At 41.6% G+C, this 20,240-nt stretch overlaps 2 protein-coding genes across 3 annotated transcripts in view; both read right to left on the bottom strand.

Annotated features, from left to right (window-relative positions):
- Nucleotides 1-20,240, bottom strand: part of RpL26 (ribosomal protein L26) — a 193,674-nt gene that overhangs the window by 99,322 nt on the left and 74,112 nt on the right. The gene's annotated exons all lie outside the window — the stretch shown is intronic.
- LOC142566271 (exosome complex component CSL4-like) lies at nucleotides 1,818-20,032 on the bottom strand. 2 transcript variants are annotated; one of them, XM_075677153.1, is made up of 7 exons: nucleotides 19,877-20,032; nucleotides 19,513-19,631; nucleotides 18,083-18,243; nucleotides 17,970-18,003; nucleotides 13,449-13,499; nucleotides 13,201-13,282; nucleotides 1,818-1,974 (listed from the first exon to the last, which is right to left on the bottom strand). In XM_075677153.1, exons 1-7 carry the CDS (start codon nucleotides 19,890-19,892, stop codon nucleotides 1,877-1,879), a joined length of 561 nt encoding a protein of 186 aa, XP_075533268.1. In that variant the 5' UTR covers nucleotides 19,893-20,032; the 3' UTR covers nucleotides 1,818-1,876. The 2 variants fall into 2 exon arrangements, with proteins under 2 accessions (XP_075533268.1, XP_075533267.1); XM_075677152.1 differs by lacking the exon at nucleotides 19,877-20,032 and having other exon boundaries at nucleotides 19,513-19,668.

Below are 20,240 nucleotides of genomic sequence, written 5' to 3'. Positions count from 1 at the left end.
CTGAGTGACAAGAGTGACCCACATATGTGAGTCAGAATCGTGACGGATATTACGCGAATTGGGTTGCGATCATGACATGCGATTTCCTTCCCTATCGTCTTGCATATCGATCGACATCGCTCGCAAGGGTAAAAACTTGCTCACCATTACTCAGGCACTTGACATAATCACGAAGTGATTCAATATAGCTCATTAAGCTTGTGTCTTGCATACACTCTTATGCTTCCAACATGCATATCAAACGAAATGGTTCTCAGAATGTAACAGCTTATTCTTGAGTGACATGACTAGGTCACCAGTGACCTACTCGGCGTCACCGCCGTCGCACATCTTCTAACCTGCCTACTAACATATCGAAGGAAATCGCTTTCAAAGCTTAAAAAGCTGCTCCCTATCATTGACTCAAGTGACGTGATCACTAGTGACTCGTGACGTCACCATGATTATCACGTATGCACTATCCTAAATTGCCGGCATGTTTATCAAACAAATTGCATGGTTGGGTGAGAACCAGGATGACATCATGTGAGTCACATGTGATCACCTCATTGGCTGCGTGATAGTGAGCCGGTTATTACCCTTTATAAGCCACTCCGTTTGATATGCATGTCGGCAGTTTAGGATAGTGCATACGTGAGAAGCGTGGTGACGTCACGAGTTTCATTAGTCATCACGTCACTTGAGTAAATGATAGGGAGCAGGTTTTTAAGCTTTGAAAGCGACTTCTTTCGATATGTTAGTAGGCAGGTTAGAAGATGTGCGACGGCGGTGACGTCGAGTAGGTCACTAGTGACCTAGTCATGTCACTCAAGAATAAGCTTTTACATTCTGGGAACCATTTCGTTTGATATGCATGTTGGAAGCATAAGAGAGTATGCAAGACACAAGCTTAATGAGCTATATTGAATCGCTTAGTGATTATGTCAAGTGCCTGAATAATGGTGAGCAAGTTTTTACCCTTGCGAGCGATGTCGATCGATATGCAAGACGATAGGGAAGGAAATCGCATGTCATGATCGCAACCCAATTCGCGTAATATCCGTCACGATTCTGACTCACATATGTGGGTCACTCTTGTCACTCAGAAATGCGACTCGAAAAGGAGGAAATGAGCGAGCGGTATAACAAACGCGAGTGTTTCTGAAGCAGCCATGACGAGAGCGGTAGCGTGGAAACTTTGCTCCTATAGTGCTGAAGCCAATATGGTGATCACATGAATGAATAGACGGCATTCATGACGCCTGTTACAACCTCTTCTGCAAGAATTATTTGTTTCTCAATCAATTTCCAACAGGATTAAATTGACTGGCACTGGGATTAAAATGTGTGGCATTTGGATTAAAATGGCTGGCGCAAGGATTAAATGAGTTGGCGCGCGGATTAATTCGGATGGCGCTGGGATTAAATGTGGTGGCGTCTGCATTAAATTATTGGCACTTGGCTTAAAAATGCTGGCGCTCAGATTAAATTGGCTGGCGCCTGGATTATTTTCAATGACGTTTGAATTAAACTGAGCGGGAAAACCTGTAGTACCACCATGTTCCAAACATGCTTTTCAGTGTAACTCACATTGTTGCCCATCCATTATCCAAACAAATAGATGGCACTAGAGGACATTTTCCCCAACATCTGTTGATTGTCCTCTGTGAAGGGCTGCTGCGAACAAGTTTCTTGTGCAATTGAAGACACTTGCCCAGAGTAAATAGGCCCAAAAACTGTTAATTCATCAGAGCATGCCTTAAAATGCTATTACATCACAAATAACATGGCATGACTACATGGAGTGGAAGTAAATCAGCTCAAACAATGAAGTGCTATAGGTATTGCCAAAGACATTTTTAATCCCTTTATACAAAGCCGAGCTCCCTCCGGTCACTTAAGTAACTGGTGCCAACTTGGCTACTTTCCTTAATTCTTTAACACTGGACACTGGGCACTGCATGGCTGTCCAGCTGACGGGTACCATCGGGACACCTGGGCAAAGAGAGGCAGGTCTTGATAAAGCTGCAGCATTACACACTAATCTCCACATTCTAGAATGTTCCTCTATTCAATATTCCACATGACTCAAAAAAGCAGATGGCTGCACCACTTTTTGGCAGAAGTTGTCGCTGCACTTTGATGGCACTCCATGGGGATTCTCAAGTGATTTTGTAAGCAGGTGTTCTTGTTGTTTACTGAAATGCATAGGAGTGAAGCCGTGGTTCTCCAACAACTTGTCATAGGAATGACCAAGGAGTGCTGCATCTTCTTCAGCCAAAAGGCGACACTGTGCTCCACTTTGTAAAGTTAAGGAAGAGCGTCGAGACACGGCGTTTTTGTGAATACGGGAGTAAGAGTGGCTTACTTCTGTTGACCTTGAGCTGTGACTTATGTTCCGACTTATGCTGCTGCTTGCACAAATACCAGCACAAAGTGAAGACGAGTTGAAAAGCTACTATTCAGGAAGCTTGGATGGCATTCTTGGAACAGTTTTTCATTCAACTGGCTCTTAATGTGCCAATAATAACCAAATAATGTGCCAATAACCAATAATGTGCTTAATGAACAACCGAGACTAGAAGCAAGAACCCACCAAAGTCATAAATGGGAGATTTCATGGAAACCATCCATGATTACATACAATATGTAAGTTCAATGTGGTTAGCGTGCCATCAATTTTTCATGGAGAAGCAAAAGCTGACAACTATGTCTCAGATGAATATGCTTATTGTTATATACCTTGCACAGTGAATAAAAAATTTGATGCAATACACATACATACAAGCTGCAGAGCAGGAGTTCCTTATAGTAATAACAAAAATTTACAGCTTACATGTTTGAAAACATTGGAAAAAAGGCTGTCTTTGCATGAGTGTATGAATAAAAGAAAACACCAGAAGATTATATAGTCACATCATTAAATGGAAGTATTTTTTGTTTCTTTACTGTATTTCCTGTATAGACATAAACTACACATTTTGACTTTTCGTCAATGCACAGGTTGAACAACCAAATGTATGAGCTATGGTGGAAAGAACCATAGACTGAGTTTTGGAATCAGTGGGTAGACTTCCTCACTCAGCTGAAAAGCAAAGCGATGCAAAAGGGCTCTCAAAAGGAGAGTGTGTCTGACTTTAGTAATGTAGTGCTGCTGAAAAAGAGAAATGATAGGTAGAACCAATGGCCAACTTAATGTTCCACATTATAGAAGTATATTTCTTGTGTCATTTATGCCCTTCTAAAGCCTTGCTTGGCTGTGGTTACCATGTGCAGTACCAAGTAACTTTACTACCGCAATTATGTATTATTTTACTTTTAAGACCTTAAGCTGGTAGCCCTACAATATAAGGTGTTCTTTAGGTACACAGAATTTCTAAAAAAATTCCTGTTGTAGATAGAAAAATTCTGAACCTTGAGCTAAAGTACTTGAGAGGTGGCAACTGCTTCTATGAGAAAGCAATGCTTAATTGAATAATTAACACAATAACACTAACTTATTAATTATTTACTTCATGGCACAAAATGCAACCTACAAATTGTAGCTAGTGTGTTTGCAAGTCATACAGACTTGGAATGAATTAGAAGGATGGCACCAGTTTCAAGATATGCACCATCAAACTTGAAGTAAAAAAACACAGTTGTTACACTCACTTCTTTTAAGAAAAATGCTGTTTTATGCACTGAAGCACAAAAGTAACTGGAACACCAATGCATTTCATCAGACACTTTGAAAACTAACATACCGAAACTGATGTAGTCCTGAGAGTTCGTTCCAAGTGGATACGCTTTTCAAACTCCCTGGCTACAATTTGTAAATTGAAATGTGCCATACACTAAATAAATAAAAAAAGTGAATGAGTGTAATTACGCTAATTACTCAATTAAGCAGTTCTGCAATTTCTGATAGATGTAACGACCACCTCGTCAAGTAATTTAACTCATGGGTTAGAATTGCATCATTTATTTACTTTGGATATTAGACCACAGGCAATTAAAATTTTTTTTGCAGCTAAAAAAAAAAAGAACACCTGGTACATCGTTACTGCACTACCTCTGCACTAGTATGGCAGTAGCTTTACAAACAGAGTCCCCAATTACCTCAAATTTTGGCTAGAGCACAACCAGTTGCACTGCAATGAAGTCTGAAACCCTAAGTACTTTTGTCATCATTATGCTTCATTTCCATAAGTGAGAAATGCAGCCTAGAAAAGACACTGCTGATCTTTTCATTTATCACAACCAGACGCAACGTAAATGTGCAAGGCAAACAGCCCAGATCACACATCTGTTTCCAAATTTCACTTGTCCAAGCTGTTAAAAACCACAATGTTATATGCCAACATTGTGCAACAGCTTTGTTTCCTGTACCTACAAATGTTGTAAAATAAAAGAATGATAGAGAAGTGCAGTAACTATTTCCAATCTGGGGCTCTTAAAGGGGTTCTGCAACATGGCTTAAAGGGAGACAGAGCAAAAAACAATTTTTGAAATCTTGGCTGAATTTTCAATAAAATTTAAAGGACATAGCAGCACTATTATTATAAGCCTGTGTCCTAAATTTTATTGTCCTGCATAAATTTTTTGAGAAGTTATGGCTTGCACATGCTTTAAGCACCTGTGCTTGCTTGGAAAAAACTTGAGAGGACGGCTTGGAATATTTATGCTTTAGCATCTTAGGAGGGCCTTGTATATACAACTGTTCATTTTTTCATGTTTAATCATTTTCACAAAGAGAATAATTCTTCAGGCGACAATCTACATTGTCTCCCACCATGCCTCAAAAATTTTCTTAAAATAAAACAAGTTTAAATTTGAAAGAGAAAATACAGTCCATAGTTCCACTCTCAATGAATCTTACCTAAAAAAAAACAACATAATGCTGAAGAAATATAGCACAATATGAAAACGATAGCTAAATCTAATTTCAGACTTTTAAGAAATAAAATTCAATGCAATTTAACGGTACATGCAAGAGAAATGTTGTTAGCATTATGCTGCCCCTCTTTGAGGTACCAGATCCACGATTTAAGCCACATTCACAACATTGCAAAGCGTTGTTCAGCTCATGTCCTGCCTTTTCAACGAGAAAAGTGCAACTGATGGTGGTCCAGAACAGACCACCATAAGTTGCACCATTACATATATATATATATATATATATATATATATATATATATATATATATATATATATATATATATATATATATATATATATATATGCAGGGTGTCTGTCCCAGCTAACTATTCAGAGTTTAAAAACATGCACATGCCACTTAGCTGGACAGACCCAAGGTAATGTTTTCCACTGCTTGGAGATATTCAAATATTTTTTTTCTACCTAATTAGATATTTCGTCTTAATTAACAAAGTTCTCAAATATTATAATTAGATGAAAATGTCAATGACAAAATTGTAGAGCAACATGAAAAACTCGCGATAGAGCTTTCTGTTGCTCAATACGTGCTGCATAAATGTTTTTCCAGAGCGTGAAAGAAGCCCCCGAATACATGCAAAGTGCCCAGAGCGGCCAGTCACATGGCAATTTTGCGTGCAATTGCGGACTTCTTTCACCCTCGGAAAAACACTTTTATGTAGTGCTTATTGAGCAACAGAAAACTGTATCGGGTGTTTTTCATGTCGCTCTACAACTTTCTCATTGCCACTTTAATCCAATTATAACATTTGAGAAGTTGGTTAATACTACTTATCTAATTAGGTGGAATGAAAAAATAATGAGTATCTCCAAGCGATGGCAAACATTACCTTGGTTCCACATCCGACGGCAAGGGTTGTGAGTGGCTAACACTCCCAAGGTTAGTTCTAGTAGTAACAGATAAATACCCAAGAAAGTAGATGGGGAAGCGGCGCCGCGGTAGCTCAATTGGTAAGAGCATTGCACGCATTATGCGATCGTTCCCCACTTGCGGCAAGTTGTTTTTTCATCTACTTTCATTGCCATTAATTTACCATTTCTTTAATTCAGTTATTAAGTACAAGTAATTTTTCCTATGTTTACCATGGTGTCTCATTCTCATGATATGATTAATAAAAATCGGGCCCCTCGGTTAACCCCATTTTTTCTCATTATTACACAAATGAGGGTCTCGAATCCGGCAACATTGACGCCTTCAGGCAGCATGTGTGAGTTTATTGACCAGTTGCCTTCACCCAAAAAGATCACGTTCTCGTGACGCCTGCGGCTGACAGAATATTTCACATCCACCACCAAGGTCTGTGAGTGGTGGCGCTGGCTAACACTCCCGGGGTTCTACTAGGAAACATAAATACCCAAGAAAGTGGATGGGGAAACGGCGCCGCAGTAGCTCAATTGGTTAGAGCATTGCACGCGTAATGCGAAGACGTGAGATCGTTCCCCACCCGCGGCAAGTTGTTTTTTTATCCACTTTCATTGCCATTAATTTATCATTTCTTTAATTCAGTTATTAAGTAGAAGTAATTCTTCATGTTTTCCATGGTATCTTTGTTTGTTGGCTTCTCATGATATTAATAAAAATTGGGCCCCTTGGTTAAACCCCTTTCTTCTCGTTTTTTCCACTTTGACACTTTTAATGCTAATGCATTTTTTAATGTACACTTAAAAAAAAAGCAGATGTTTTAGGAGCACAACTTTTTATGTCCCAGACGTGTCACTCAACCATCTCAGATTTTCTTTTAAAGAACCATGGCTGTTTAAGCATTTCACAGAGAGTTCTTACGAAATACCAAAATACATTTTCATTTTCAAATGAAAATGATATTCTTGACATGCGAGACCAATCCAAAGTGTCAATGTACATATTCTATGGTGTTCGACCCTATCCGGCATAAATATTGCTGCATGCTTGTGGCCGTTTCAAGATTTTCCTGACACCTATTTCAATAGAAACATAAGGTCGCTGTTGCAGGATGCAGCAACAGCAGGGCACAATAAGATAAATAAGCCAACTCTGCGAGCTCTCACCCAGCCTCGTGGCTCCTCACTGCTCAGTCAAATGCTATAGGAATGCAAGGCAACAGTCTTTCTAATGGCTCTCAAGTCATGGCAACAAAGTCTAGCACCCATGTGCCAGTGATTTCTCACTGCATTGCAATGCTTCGTGAACCAAACTGCCTACAGCACAACAGCCAATGTGCTGTGTGGTGGTACAGAATGATTGTGACAAATATTATCTTGCCTAAAACAAACATTAAAATGATATTGAAACACAAACACATAGATATATTGAATGTACTTTGCCATATTTTTACTTGAGCATCTCAGTGAACAAATTAAGGCTTAATGCAGACCACTGTTGACACTGGTGGCATTTTATTTTCTAGAAGTGCACGCTATCTTTGCCCAAGAATATTTTTATTTGGCATTGCAGCTGTAGTGTAATCAAAAGGAATAGATTCACAACAAATGTGGAAATAGTTTTACCCACTAAAATGTAAATTATGGGCACATAGTTGTCAACATTTGGAGCTCTTCCAACATTTCACCATGAAAGTTGCCAATAAACCCCACTGCCTTCAGAAGTTGAATATTTACTATTCATGAATGCAAGATTGGCTGTGCTTTAACTTTCCTAAAGTGTTTTGTATTGGAGCTACGAAATCCAAAGGTTGCCTTGGAAGTTTTCCTTCCTTTGGTTTTACCTAGCCCACTTGTAGCTACATCTGCCAGTGAGCACACCACCATCTATTGCTAATTTACCATGCAGCACCATATTTACCAACACAACACCTTCTTGTATGTTGCTTTTCCTCCTTACTTTTGCATCTGCTGTCACACACGGTGCAGTGTTACTGAAGCTGAAGTTGTAAAGTGTGTAAAAGAAGTAAAAGAGGATGCTGTAGTACAAAACCATGGCATACATACAGAGTATAAATCTGTCTATAGCTACATGACAGTGCAGCTATTACAACAGCTGTTGTAGCAGCTGCACTGCAAGTGTAGCAGCTGTTAGTGTAGCTATTATTAGTGCAGTATAACTAGAACAACACTATCTGCACTGTATGCTGATAATCAGTAGTAATATAGGTGACTAGCATATGTTGTGAGAACCCGACACCCATATTCAGGCAACTTCAAGCCGGTTCATACTGTAAAGGACGAGTCATGCTTTTTGAGCACAAATTTCAATAGGTGACTTGGACAGCAGTGCTCTTTAAGGTTCAGCACTATTAGCAGCAGCACTGGTTTGTGCACGCAGTAGGTGTCTGTCACTGACAGTGCATGGTCGTACCCGTACCTGCAACACCCTTGTCGTACCCTTGTCTGCTGATAACCACCAGCACTAAAACTGATGGTTATCAATAGACAAAACAGACGGTACTGTCGGCTATACACTTGAGTGTAGTTACTAACAGATCTGAGCTCAGTACACATCTGTAACCATGGGTGTCTGTAAACAGAACAAGCTCACTACTATTCTTGCCACAGAAAGTAACCGCAAAGCGTTCGCATTTTTGTCACTCAAGTCATGATTATTTAACAAGCACTACCAATGACCAGCAATCCTTTTAACAGCACTTCACTGACTTCACAGCCATGCCTGGTGGCTTTCAGAACACTACACAGTTTGCATGAGAACGTAGCTGTGTTCAAATGCGGGTATTGGACTCCCTCCTGCATTTGCGCACAGCCGTAATCAGGCATACTGTCGAGAGCCTTTTGTTTTGTGCTTTAGTGTTTGCCCTCAGCTGTTTTCTTGTTTGTGAGCTGGCTCTTAGTGATCATAACCACAGAATGAAGCCCGCCAACAATCATTGCATAACACCGTCGTGCCACAGAGCAATGCAAAGGGCTACCAGGGTTTCAAAGAGTCATAGGGAATGTAAAGATACTTCCTGTTTAGGTCACCTGCTGCATGTACAGGAATAATATTGAACAGTAAGTGTTCAGAGAACATCATCTAATTATCTAACCAGTGAGGATGTTCATTATGTTCAAGAAATATTGCAGGACCCCTTTAGCTCACAAATATGCATGCAGATGTCAACACTGCAGGTCTGAAACAAAGGATAGGGTTATTATGCTTGAAGATAATGTGTTGGCTTTCCTGAAACACATCACAAGCACATCACTATATGGGTGGAAAACACGCACTTTGGGAATCGATGTAAGCGAAGCTTTTTGTGCTGTTTGCGTTTATTGACAATATTTCGCAGTGATGTCAATGGCATACGACAGTTGTGATGTGATGCTGTTACCTTGCCTGCACCACTTGTTTGCCCACGTAGCATACAGAACACAGGACAAGTCATTCATTCACTCATTCCTTTACTGAAGAGAGCCCAAATGAGCAATGCTCTCTGACAATGCATTTTCTTTCTCCCGTGTCATGTTAGGTGAACTGCCACGAGCGCTGCATTGGTACGCGATCCATTTGTATCCAATCCCTGCTTCCTCTCTATCTACTCCCTCTGTAACATTTTCCCTACCTCCTCCCTGGACAGTTGTCACTGCTGCATGTGAGCACAGAGGCACTCGAGGTAGCTTCTGCAATGCTTTTGGAGGGGGTTAAGCCTAATTACGGCATCCAGAGGGCATTGTTGCATCCCCCTGGTGCGTCAGAGGGCATTGTTGCCCCGCTGTACTGAAACATCGTTGACATCACCTATCTCGACTCCAGCCCCACTGCCGTGAGCTCTCAACCACCCCCTTACGCAGTGTGCAAGGCAGCAGCAGTGGAAAAGTCGAAAGAAGCGGCAAAGAAAACTTTGCTTTAAAAGCATGTATCTCCCCTTTACACTGCATTTGCCATTCTTTCTGCTGAAGCTATTGGATGTGCTGGATATGAAGGATCTTGTGCTCACATAGCTTTCTTTTACTGTGGAAGACTTGTAAGAAGAGTTATCCAATAATAATTGAAACTGGATCTTACAACGCCCACAGAGACTAAAGAACTGTTCATAAAATCAAATAAATAATGTCATCAAAACATTCAATATGCTAAGGCGATGAAAAGCTTGTTTGCTGACACATCAATTATTCCCCGCAAATCGCATTGATCAAGTGCTTTACACACTTCTCGAATGTCGCAAGTTGCTCAGAGCCTCCATAGTTCCTTGAGGAAGCCAGCACATCACCTAGCTAGTCGTCAGCATAAGATCTGCTGGAATTAGAGCATCTAACCCGACGGTTCTTCAATAGCACTCCCCTTCATGATACGATGCATGATAAAAAAAGTTGCAGTTTCAGGCAAAGGCAAAGCATCGAAAGGCAAAGCATCAATTGCGACAGCAAATTATCAGACAGATATACGAAGTACAGATAGTAGTTTGATTGGCCGTATAAACTTAACTAAATGAACAAGCACGGTGTCACGCGCACACAGGCAAGCATTACCACATCTCACTCTATGACTGCAGACACTCAATGTTAAAATGCTGGCATGAGAAAGAGCAGCAGCAGCAGTGAGTGAATTGCTCTTCGTGCTGCCTCTCACTTCAAAGCAAACTAAGTGGCAAGGACACAGTGCACACACAAACATCAGCCCTCAGCGCACCTAAACTCTGTACCCACCACAGAACACTGTCAAGATAGGGCCAGCATGGCCGCACTCAACCTTGCCATATGCAGCCGCCACCAGAGTAGAACCCCCCACTGCTGCCTTGCGCGCGATGCTGCCTTAAGTACAGCATGCTTTATCCCCGCCTTCCTCCATTTGCATGAGATCGAGCCACCATCCTTCTTGGCTCACACACACTTTTACTCACACCCACAACACGCGGCGTGCGGCCGTGATGTCCCACGGAACATCACGACGAAAGCAATGCCAATGCCGATGACAGTGGCGGAAATGCGCCTGGAGTATTCATATAATTGCTATCACAATAAAATTTCTCTTCTGTATGTTCCTGCTGACGAGAGCACTTACAGGGCCATTAATTGATCACACTGGGCACTGTCAGGCTACATAAACCATCCCTTGGTGTCGCTGTTCTGTGCTTTTGACTATGGGCTGTCTTTGGGGTTTGCTGCTATGAACTTGCTTTATCAAATCCTTCATGCTTTTATATTATTACATTAACTTGTTGCCTCATAGCTGAAACATCAAAATTCGTTTGTAAAATAAAAAAATTGTAAAAGTAGAACGCATGAAAATGGATTTCAATTGTACTGAAAGAGTGCAATAAGGATAACAGCTTGCACCATTCAACTGATATTTTTGTGTGGAGTGCTCAGTGCAGGGTGTCTACCAAGTTGGCATTTCCAAATTCCCCGAGCTTTTCAGGTTTTCCCTCAGTGCCTTTGCAAAATTCCCTGAGTGATGCAGAACTATGTTTTATGTCAAGACGGGCTGAAACCTTATCGCCCGATGCTGTCACTCTCTAGTAAGCATATGAAAAAAAATTTTTAAAAAACTACTTAATGCAATATGAATACTAAGGAATAGTGTTTATGCTATTGAAAAAAAGAATAGAAGGGAGGGGTTAGTAAAATGCACAGCAAATATAATGTCTTCGAAAAAAATTGCAAATCGATTCGGACATTCTCAAATACAAAGAAAAAGGAGATGCATACAGAAGCAAACATTTTCGAATATGAGCTATTTCTATCAACTGATAGCAAGCTCAGTGGTATGAGGCCCGAACTTTGTCACAATTGAGACTCTCTCTCAACAGCTCGCAAGTCAACCTCAACTGTCCTGACATACTCTCAGCCCGCACACGACGCCACAGTGGTGTGTTTGACTGCATTAAACAGTTTATTTTGGCTTGGATGAGGGGCACTTGCATTTCAGCGTCAGCCAACACTTAGTTTTTTTAGCTCAAAATGGCAGCAGCATGCTTCCTTTCCTGTTCATTCCCCGATGCGTAGGTCCTTTCTGTTCTTGTCCGCCTTCCGCCACTCGTTCACCTCACGGACCATTTGAAGCATCTTCTTGGTCAGTTGCACAGTCCAAGTCCGATTTTTCGAACTCCCTAGGGGCCGCGAAAACGTCCGAAAAATCGGCCGGTTGGAAAAAAATAAATGCATATCATTTACTGCCCTTAAGGGCTCAATCCGCCACAGGCACATTATAAAACGCTCTGCAGGCCTGTCGGTACACGTATTAGGCATATTGGTGCTCGTACTGTGACAGGAAATACCGGGTGCACGCGCGTATAATTAAGGAGTACATACTGTGTCCCATGGCAATAGCCCCTTCCCACGCTTGTTATGGTTCACTGCAATACTTTTGCGTATGCTTCACCAAGTAACATTTATGTACAGAGGCAAAGCTCACTTTCGGGAGCCGCCATTATGCAACGCACCGTGCTTTCCAAGCTTCTAAGCCAATCGCGAGGACTACAAAGGCGGAGTCCGTGCAGCGAATTCTTTCAATAAAAAACGCGGCACCCAAAGGCAAGAAGCTTCATTGCGAACGTCGAAGCAGCTAGGCCTAGCGTTGCCGCAGTGGTGGCTACGGCTGCCAGCGAATCTGCTGCGTGCGACAGCACCCGTTCGACGCGGCGAGGTAATCAAAATGGCAACGGTGGTGGCTTTGATTAATGCCATTTTGGACCTGCAGTCACGGCAAAACGTCCGGATAATTGGACGGCGAAGAGTTCTTGCATCAGAAATTTCAGACGTTCTGATACACTGACTCTATGGGGTACGTCGTGGTGCCGCGAAGCCGTCCAAATTGTCAGGAATCGGGAAAGTCGGTCGTTGACTGTACACTGGTAACTCCTCCAGCCGACGACAGGGCGTCAAAGACGATTCATTACGATTCCTGTCTGTTACTCAAGCCAGCATTACCGCGACTTTCTACCCTTTCAATAAAATTACAGCTAATTTTCCCTGACAGAGGCACAAATTCCCCGAGTTTACCCTGAGTTTTTCCAGACTACTCAAGATCCCTGAGAATTCCCGGTTTTCCCGGATGGTAGACACCCTGTCAGTGATATATCAGTAGTGGTAAACAGTGGTCAAACAAGGAATATTTCTGACTGGAGCCAACATCTTGACAGAGGGACTTCATCTTCAAACTTCTTCAAAGGCTTCATCAAAACAAGAACTCTGACAGTAAGCATCAGAAAGCAATGCATCCTCTGTATTGATTGCATCGGTGTTGTCTTAGTGCTATTGTACAACTTGAGCAGGCGCCAGCTGTGTGCATGTGCTTGAATTACCATGATGTCCATACGTAGTTGGTACCTGGTAGAGGTAATAACAGTTGCACAACATGCTGTGAAATAATGTTGAAATTGTTTGTTCTGCTCTTCACAGCCCTCTACTTACCCAAGGGACCCAAAGCCACAACTACTCCGAGCTTGTTCTCGGCAGTTGACAGGTAGTAAGAAAGTGCATCTCCAAGGGATATCTTTCACAAAGTCAAGAATAATAATGTGTTTTACACACATTACGCCATTTCAACCATGGCTTTATCAACTGAAACGGAAATTTGGGCTAGTTGGTCTCGCATAATAGGTAAGCCACAATGCATTAAACAAGAGAAAACTTCAGAGACAAGACCAAGGAAAGGATACTACTCTGGCCAGGACGATGTCACCTGTTCGAAAACATTTGTGTATTTCGACCTGAAAAAATAAAAAATCATTCTAGGTCAATCAGCCCATTCTACACTCAAGGGTGACACACTACACAAGGCAAACTATTCAGTTACTAGCTGCAACTAGAGAACTGGTTGAAGTAGAGCACAAGCACAAAGAAAGCCTCAGGAACGGAACCAGGAGCGAGATAAGTCGGGGAGTTATTTGAACAGCCATTGATTGACTTTACTATTCTAATGCGCAAATTGAAAGGTTCTTGCTAATTCAACAACACCGGCAATCTGCAACTTTACCAGTAATTTTAGGTACAAGACGGCTTTTAGAGGTATGCTAAAGAATGCTACATAGTGGGTTTCACCATTATGTTCTACAAATTTCTTTGACTATCCACAAAGGCACATCGCTATTGCTTAGCACAAATGTGTGCGTATGTGCACATGTGTGTGCAGGAACACCTGGGAGTGCGCATGCAAGAGCCCACCTATAGAAATGATCTGCTTATAGGCATAGTGTCCCACCAATACACATTGAACCATACATTCATCTCAAACTCCCATTTAACATATGTGGCAAGCTGTTATCATCTAAATACTACAGCATTTTCCTCATCTTTTCGTAACAAGAAGCTTTTGCATATTTTTGATTTTTCGAATTTGTCACTTTTCTCCAGAAATCGCAAATCCAGATGGAACCAGGAAAGAAATACAGGTTGCAAGTAATGTACACACCGATGCAACCATGGTGGCCAGCATCAGCACCACAGCATTTGTACAGCAATATGGAGGGTCACCACTTACAACTGCCATTTGATTCTCAAGAATTTTTCTGCTTTGCACAATTATCAGCAGAAGGAGTTAAATGGAGTAAGTAGCTGCATTATTCCTTCAGAATATCGTGAAATTGTCACTTTTCTTTAAAGGCCACATGGAGTAAGCTAATGGGCCTATAACTGAAAAATTATAGGCCCATTAGGTTACTCCCAGTATTATATAAAATATTCACCAAGATAATTTCCCACAGAATAAGGGCAACACTGGACTTTACTCAACCAAGGGAACAGGCTGGCTTCAGGAAGGGATACTCTACAATGGATCACATCCATGTCAATCAGGTAAGTGAGAAATCCGCAGAGTACAATCAGCCTCTCTATATGGCTTTCATACATTACGAAAAGGCATTTGATTCAGTAGAGATACCAGCAGTCATAGAGGCATTATTTAATCAAGGAGTACAGGCCGCTTACGTAAATATCTTGGAAAGTATCTACAGAGATTCCACAGCTACCTTAATTTTCCACAAGTAGGAACATACCTATAAAGAAAGGGGTCAGACAATTGGACACAATCTCTTCGATGCTATTTACTGCGTGCTTGGAAGAAGTATTCAAGTTATTAAAGGATCAATGGTGAACATATAAGCAACGTTCGGTTTGCAGATGACATTGTCCTGTTCAGCAACACTGGAGGCGAGTTACAAAAATATGACTGAGGACCTTAACAGAGAGAGTGTAGGAGTGAGGTTGAAGATTAATATGCAGAAGACAAAGATAATACTCAATATTTTGGCAAGGAAACAAGAGTTCAGGATCACCAGTCAGCCTTGATAGTCTGTGAAGGCATATGTTTACCTAGGTCTATTACTCGCAGGGGACCCTGATCGTGAGAATTAAATTTACAGAGGAACAAGAATGGATTGATGTGCATATGGCAGGCATCGCCAGATCCTGACTGGAAGCTTACCACTACCATTGAAAAGAAAGGTGTACAATTACTGCTTTCTACTGGTGCTAGCATATGAGGCAGAAACTTGGAAGTTGATAAAGAAGCTCGAGAACAAGTTAAGGACTGCGCAAAGAGAGATGAAACAAATAATATTTGGTGTAACATTATAAGAGAAGGGAAGAGAGCGGTTTGGATCAGAGAGCATACGGGTATAGCCGATATTCTAATTGACATTAAGAGAAAAAAATGGAGCTGGGCAGGTCGCGTAATGCGTAGGTTAAATAATCGGTGGACCATTAAGGTTACAGAATGGGTGCTAAGAGAAAGGAAGCACAGTCGAGGACGGCAGAAGAAAAGGTGGGGCGATGAAATTAGGAAATTTGCGCGCACTAGTTGGAACCAGTTGACGCAGGACAAGGGTAATTGGAGGTGGCACGAAGAGGCCTTCATCCTGCAGTGGACATAAAATAGGCTGCTGCTGCTGATGATGGATTGGCTTCTGACTTTTATATACTGTTACATCCACAGACACATTGTACACAAACTGTGGACTGTTAAAGTAATTAGGACGAGCAATAGTGTTACTTCTTAGCAGTGAACTACAGAGATGATCAACTTATGGTGTTCGACATGAAGCTTTTGACCTGCATGCGTTACCAGGACAACAATGTGAATGCCACTTGAATCAAAACTAATATATGCGAGTATAAGGGAACCTTAAGCTTGGTGGTGACTGGGCTGTTTCTCAGACCCCACCACCAAGGTTCCACCTACTCCAGTAAAGAACAGCGCCTTACACAAACAGAGAGGGACAGAAGGAGGAGGGGATCTGTCACTTGAGGAATGAAACTCTTTCAAAGACAATTGTCATCTGTATCTCTCGCAACTATAACAACCAGCCGCCCCTATGCCAGCAATGGCATAAAACTTGTGCTGACAATGGTCCACATTTCAAAAAAAAAAGATCAGAGTTATACAGCACAGCATTTTAGTTTTATTCCTAAAATGTAGTAATAACATAAATGCACAAGCAGATAAGCTTAAATCATACTGGTCTGCTCCTTTCAAAGCTACAGTGCTTTTGACACTGTGTTACCTTGCAATTTACAAGATATATGAATACCCCACAGCAACTTTGCCTAGCAGTCTCGGGAAACACTGCTCATTGTTGCTCACCAGGTAACAAGCAAACGAATTCTACACCAACCTGGTTGGGCTCAAAACCCTTAACCACATAATTCCCTAGACTAGTGCTTTAGCGATGGTGCCACAAGCCCACCAGCATAAGCACATGCTCAAAGATGCTACAGCTTTTCCCCTAAATTTATGATTAATGTCAGAGGACAAGAACGACAAAATTCAACAGAAAAGAGCCAAGATACAAAGAGACCCAGGAAGAAGAGGAGCCGGAACCCATTTTGCTTTGAGGGCAATTGCAGCATGTTACCATGTGCTCTACTTGAAAAGCAGACAAACCTGCAGGGCACATGCACATGTGGCATTAAGGGGGGACGAGAAGAAAGGGGATTAACCGAGGGGCCAGATTTTTATTACTCATATCATAAGAAGCCAACAAACACTGGTACCAAGGACAACATAGGGGAAATTAGATGTGCTTAATAAATGAAATGAAGAAACGATAAATTACTGGAAATGAAAGTGGATGAAAGAACAACTTGCCACAGGTGGGAACCGAGCCCACAACCTTCACATTTCGAGTGCGATGCTCTACCAATTGAGCTACCATGGCGCCGTTTCCCCATCCACTTATTTGGGTATTTATGTGTCCTAGCAGAATCCTTGGAGTGTTAGCCAGCGCCACCACTCACAGACCTTGGCGGCGGACGTAGAAAATCCTTTCTGCCGCAGGCATCACAAGAACGTGATTTTTTTTTTGGTGAAGGCGACTGGTCAATAAACCCACACATGCTACCTGAAGGCATCAATGTTGCCGGATTCGAGAACCTCGTTATGTAATAAATGAGAAGAAAGGGGATTAACCGAAGGGCCCGATTTTTCTTAATCATATCATAAGTAGCCAACAAACACTGACACCAAGGACAATACAGGGGAAATTACTTGTGCTTAATAAATGAAACAAAGAAACGATAAATTATTGGAAATGAAAGTGGATGAAAAAACAACTTGCCGCAGGTGGGAATCAAACCCACAACCTTCGTTCGCATTTCGCGTGTGATGCTCTACCAATTGAGCTACCGTGGCGCTGTTTCCCCATCCACTTTCTTGGGTATTTATGTGTACTAGTAGAAGCCTGGGAGTGTTAGCCAGCGCCACCACTCGCAGACCTTGGCGGCGGACGATGCAAAGGTTGTGGGTTCGGTTCCCACCTGCGGCAAGTTGTTTTTTTATCCACTTTCATCTCCAATAATTTATTGTTTCCTTATTTCATTTATTAAGCACAAGTAATTTCCCCTATGTTGTCCTTGGTGTCACTGTTTGTTGGCTTCTTATGATATGATTAAATTCTTACCTGAAAATTCCAAAGCTACACCATCATGCTACAATGTGCTGGTAGATTTAGAATAAAATACATGAGAGTCACCTATGTAGACAACATAATTGGCAGCAGTCCATGCTCACATATACTGCCAATCATCCTAAAAGTTGAATATGCGCTCCTGTACTTGTCATGATCCCACAGGGGACCACAACGAACAGTTTTAAAAACACTGGCATGTAAATATGTCTCTATGTCAAAAAGTTCAAAAATGCAAGTATTGCAAGGTACACAAACAAAATGAGTAAGAAAAATTACCGTATCTTTTTCAAATTCTCGAACATCTTCCTTTCTGGAAAAGAAGAAACTCATAAAAGTGAGACTCGCAAGTTATAAGCTTAAAGCATTTCCTAAATTCAAAATTAACTTACCTAATAACACCTCTGAATGGTTCGCAGAGCTCACAATCTTCAATGGCTATGATAGAGCATTTGCAGAATCTGTGTGTGACACTTGTGATTTTCACTGTGACTATATTTCCTGGCGCAGGCACATTCTGCCTAGTGCAACGTTGTACTTCAACCAATGTTTTCTGAAATGACAAATTTTGTCATACCATTTTTAATTGCATTATGACAATTTTGAACAATATTCAAAATTGGTGTGATGACTGGCTAATGCTACAAAGTCCTTCTAAATGCAAAGCAATGTCAGTAACCCGCCGTCGAAATCCTCTAGTATTCTCTTATGTAATAGAAAACAAGTCTATTGAACCAGTTAACTCTTTCCAATACTTAGGCATCACTACTTCTCACGACCTTGACTGGTGTTCGCATGTGAATAACGTTATAACATCTGCAAACAAAATGCTCGGTTTTTTTAAACGCCACTTACGAAAAGCTCCTCCGCACGTAAAACTACTAGCATACAAATCGTTCATCAGACCTAAACTTGAATACGCTTCTGCTATCTGGTGCCCGCATGAAATTTACCTTATTAACGCCCTTGAAGCTGTACAGAATCGCGCTGCTAGGTTCATTCACTCAGAATATTCTTAAGACATCAGCGCATCATCCTTAAAAGCAGACTCCAATTTACCAACTCTTACGTATCGCCGTCGCATCGCGAGCTTATCATTTCACATTTTTTTTTTTTTTTTTAAGTCTGCTCGCCATCGCACCATACATTTCACCGGCGGCACGAGCATCACGTCGTATTGGTCAATCATTGAGTGTCGCTTGTGCCAAAACGCGCACTGTCACTTTTTCGTCCTCGTTTTTCCCTCGTGCCATCACCAGTTCATCTGCATTCACGGAAGAAGTGTCATCGATTCTCTCACCTTAACTAATGATATTTTAACTATTGTTGTAATCCCACCCCTTATGTAACACCCCCGTGTGGGGTCTTTCAGGAAACAAAGAAAGACAGTTGCGGACCCCAACCCCCCCACCCCCCATTCACATTTGCAGATCATTCAATTTACTGAGAAAACCAATGAATTATTCGGTGAAAATTTTTTATACATCGGTGCTTAAGCGGATATTTAGTTCTAAACTTCTTTTTTTTTTTTTTGCACTCCTCCGTTAACTTGAAGCTTTTTATAAGTCAGTCCCGCTTCATGAATAAGTGGTTAAGAATGTATCTGCCCGCTTTGAAAAACGACACCGTGCAGCTCAATTGCACACACAAACACACACAAAAAAATCCACCACGACTCCTTTATTAGAGGTGAGTACAACTGTGTTGGTCACTGAAATGTGGCGCATAACCTAACATACTTTGCAAAATTTTATAACAAATTGCACTGGTGGTGCGTGCTAACAAGCACGCACGCACAAGGCACACTTAATTATGCACTCACCTTGTCCTTTTGACGCAAGATTTTGATCAAACCTGTAAGACTGGAATAAATATAGCCGTTCTGGACATAAGTGCCATCTCCTCCAAGAAAACGATCACCAGAGGCGCAGAGCCTTTGCCCTATAAATGGTAAACAGGACATCACTTGAACACAGACGGCAACAATGAACGGAGGTCATCGTCCTGGTATTCAACTAATATACCGGTTAATTGAATCAGCAGCAAACTCAAAGAGCTAGAAAAGCAACCACGCAACAGGCTAGTGATGGGAATGCATGCGCTCGCTTCCTGGCCACTGCATTCACATTCGTCCTTAGATACCGTGGACAAAATATACCAACTTAAGCGTACATACTAGAACTTACCTGGAATGCAATACATTCTACAGCAAAAGTTTCAAAGACGAACACATAAAAGCGATACAATCCATATAATCACGAGCTCCTGCACAAGCTCAACCGCATTACTTTAGCCACCGTAACCGCACTTGATACAAAACTGCAATGGCTTGGCTTCGTGTGCGTCTTGGATTGGATTGTCTAAAGCCAATGTTTCCGGTGGTTTCTGGATCACGCCGTCGCATACTTGTCGCATCAAGACAGCTTTAGCCCGGGCCTAACTCCGGCGCGGCCTATTCAAATACATGTAAAACGCAGAAACGCTTTTCTGAGATAACCCCTGGACCGATGTTAATGAAATTTGTTACAATTGAGAGGGAAAGTTAAATTC

Source organism: Dermacentor variabilis, unplaced genomic scaffold (assembly GCF_050947875.1).
Source record: "Dermacentor variabilis isolate Ectoservices unplaced genomic scaffold, ASM5094787v1 scaffold_12, whole genome shotgun sequence".
Taxonomy (NCBI): Eukaryota; Metazoa; Arthropoda; class Arachnida; order Ixodida; family Ixodidae; genus Dermacentor; species Dermacentor variabilis.
The sequence above is the reverse complement of the archived record's forward strand: the minus strand, read 5'-3'. Positions and strand labels throughout refer to the sequence as shown.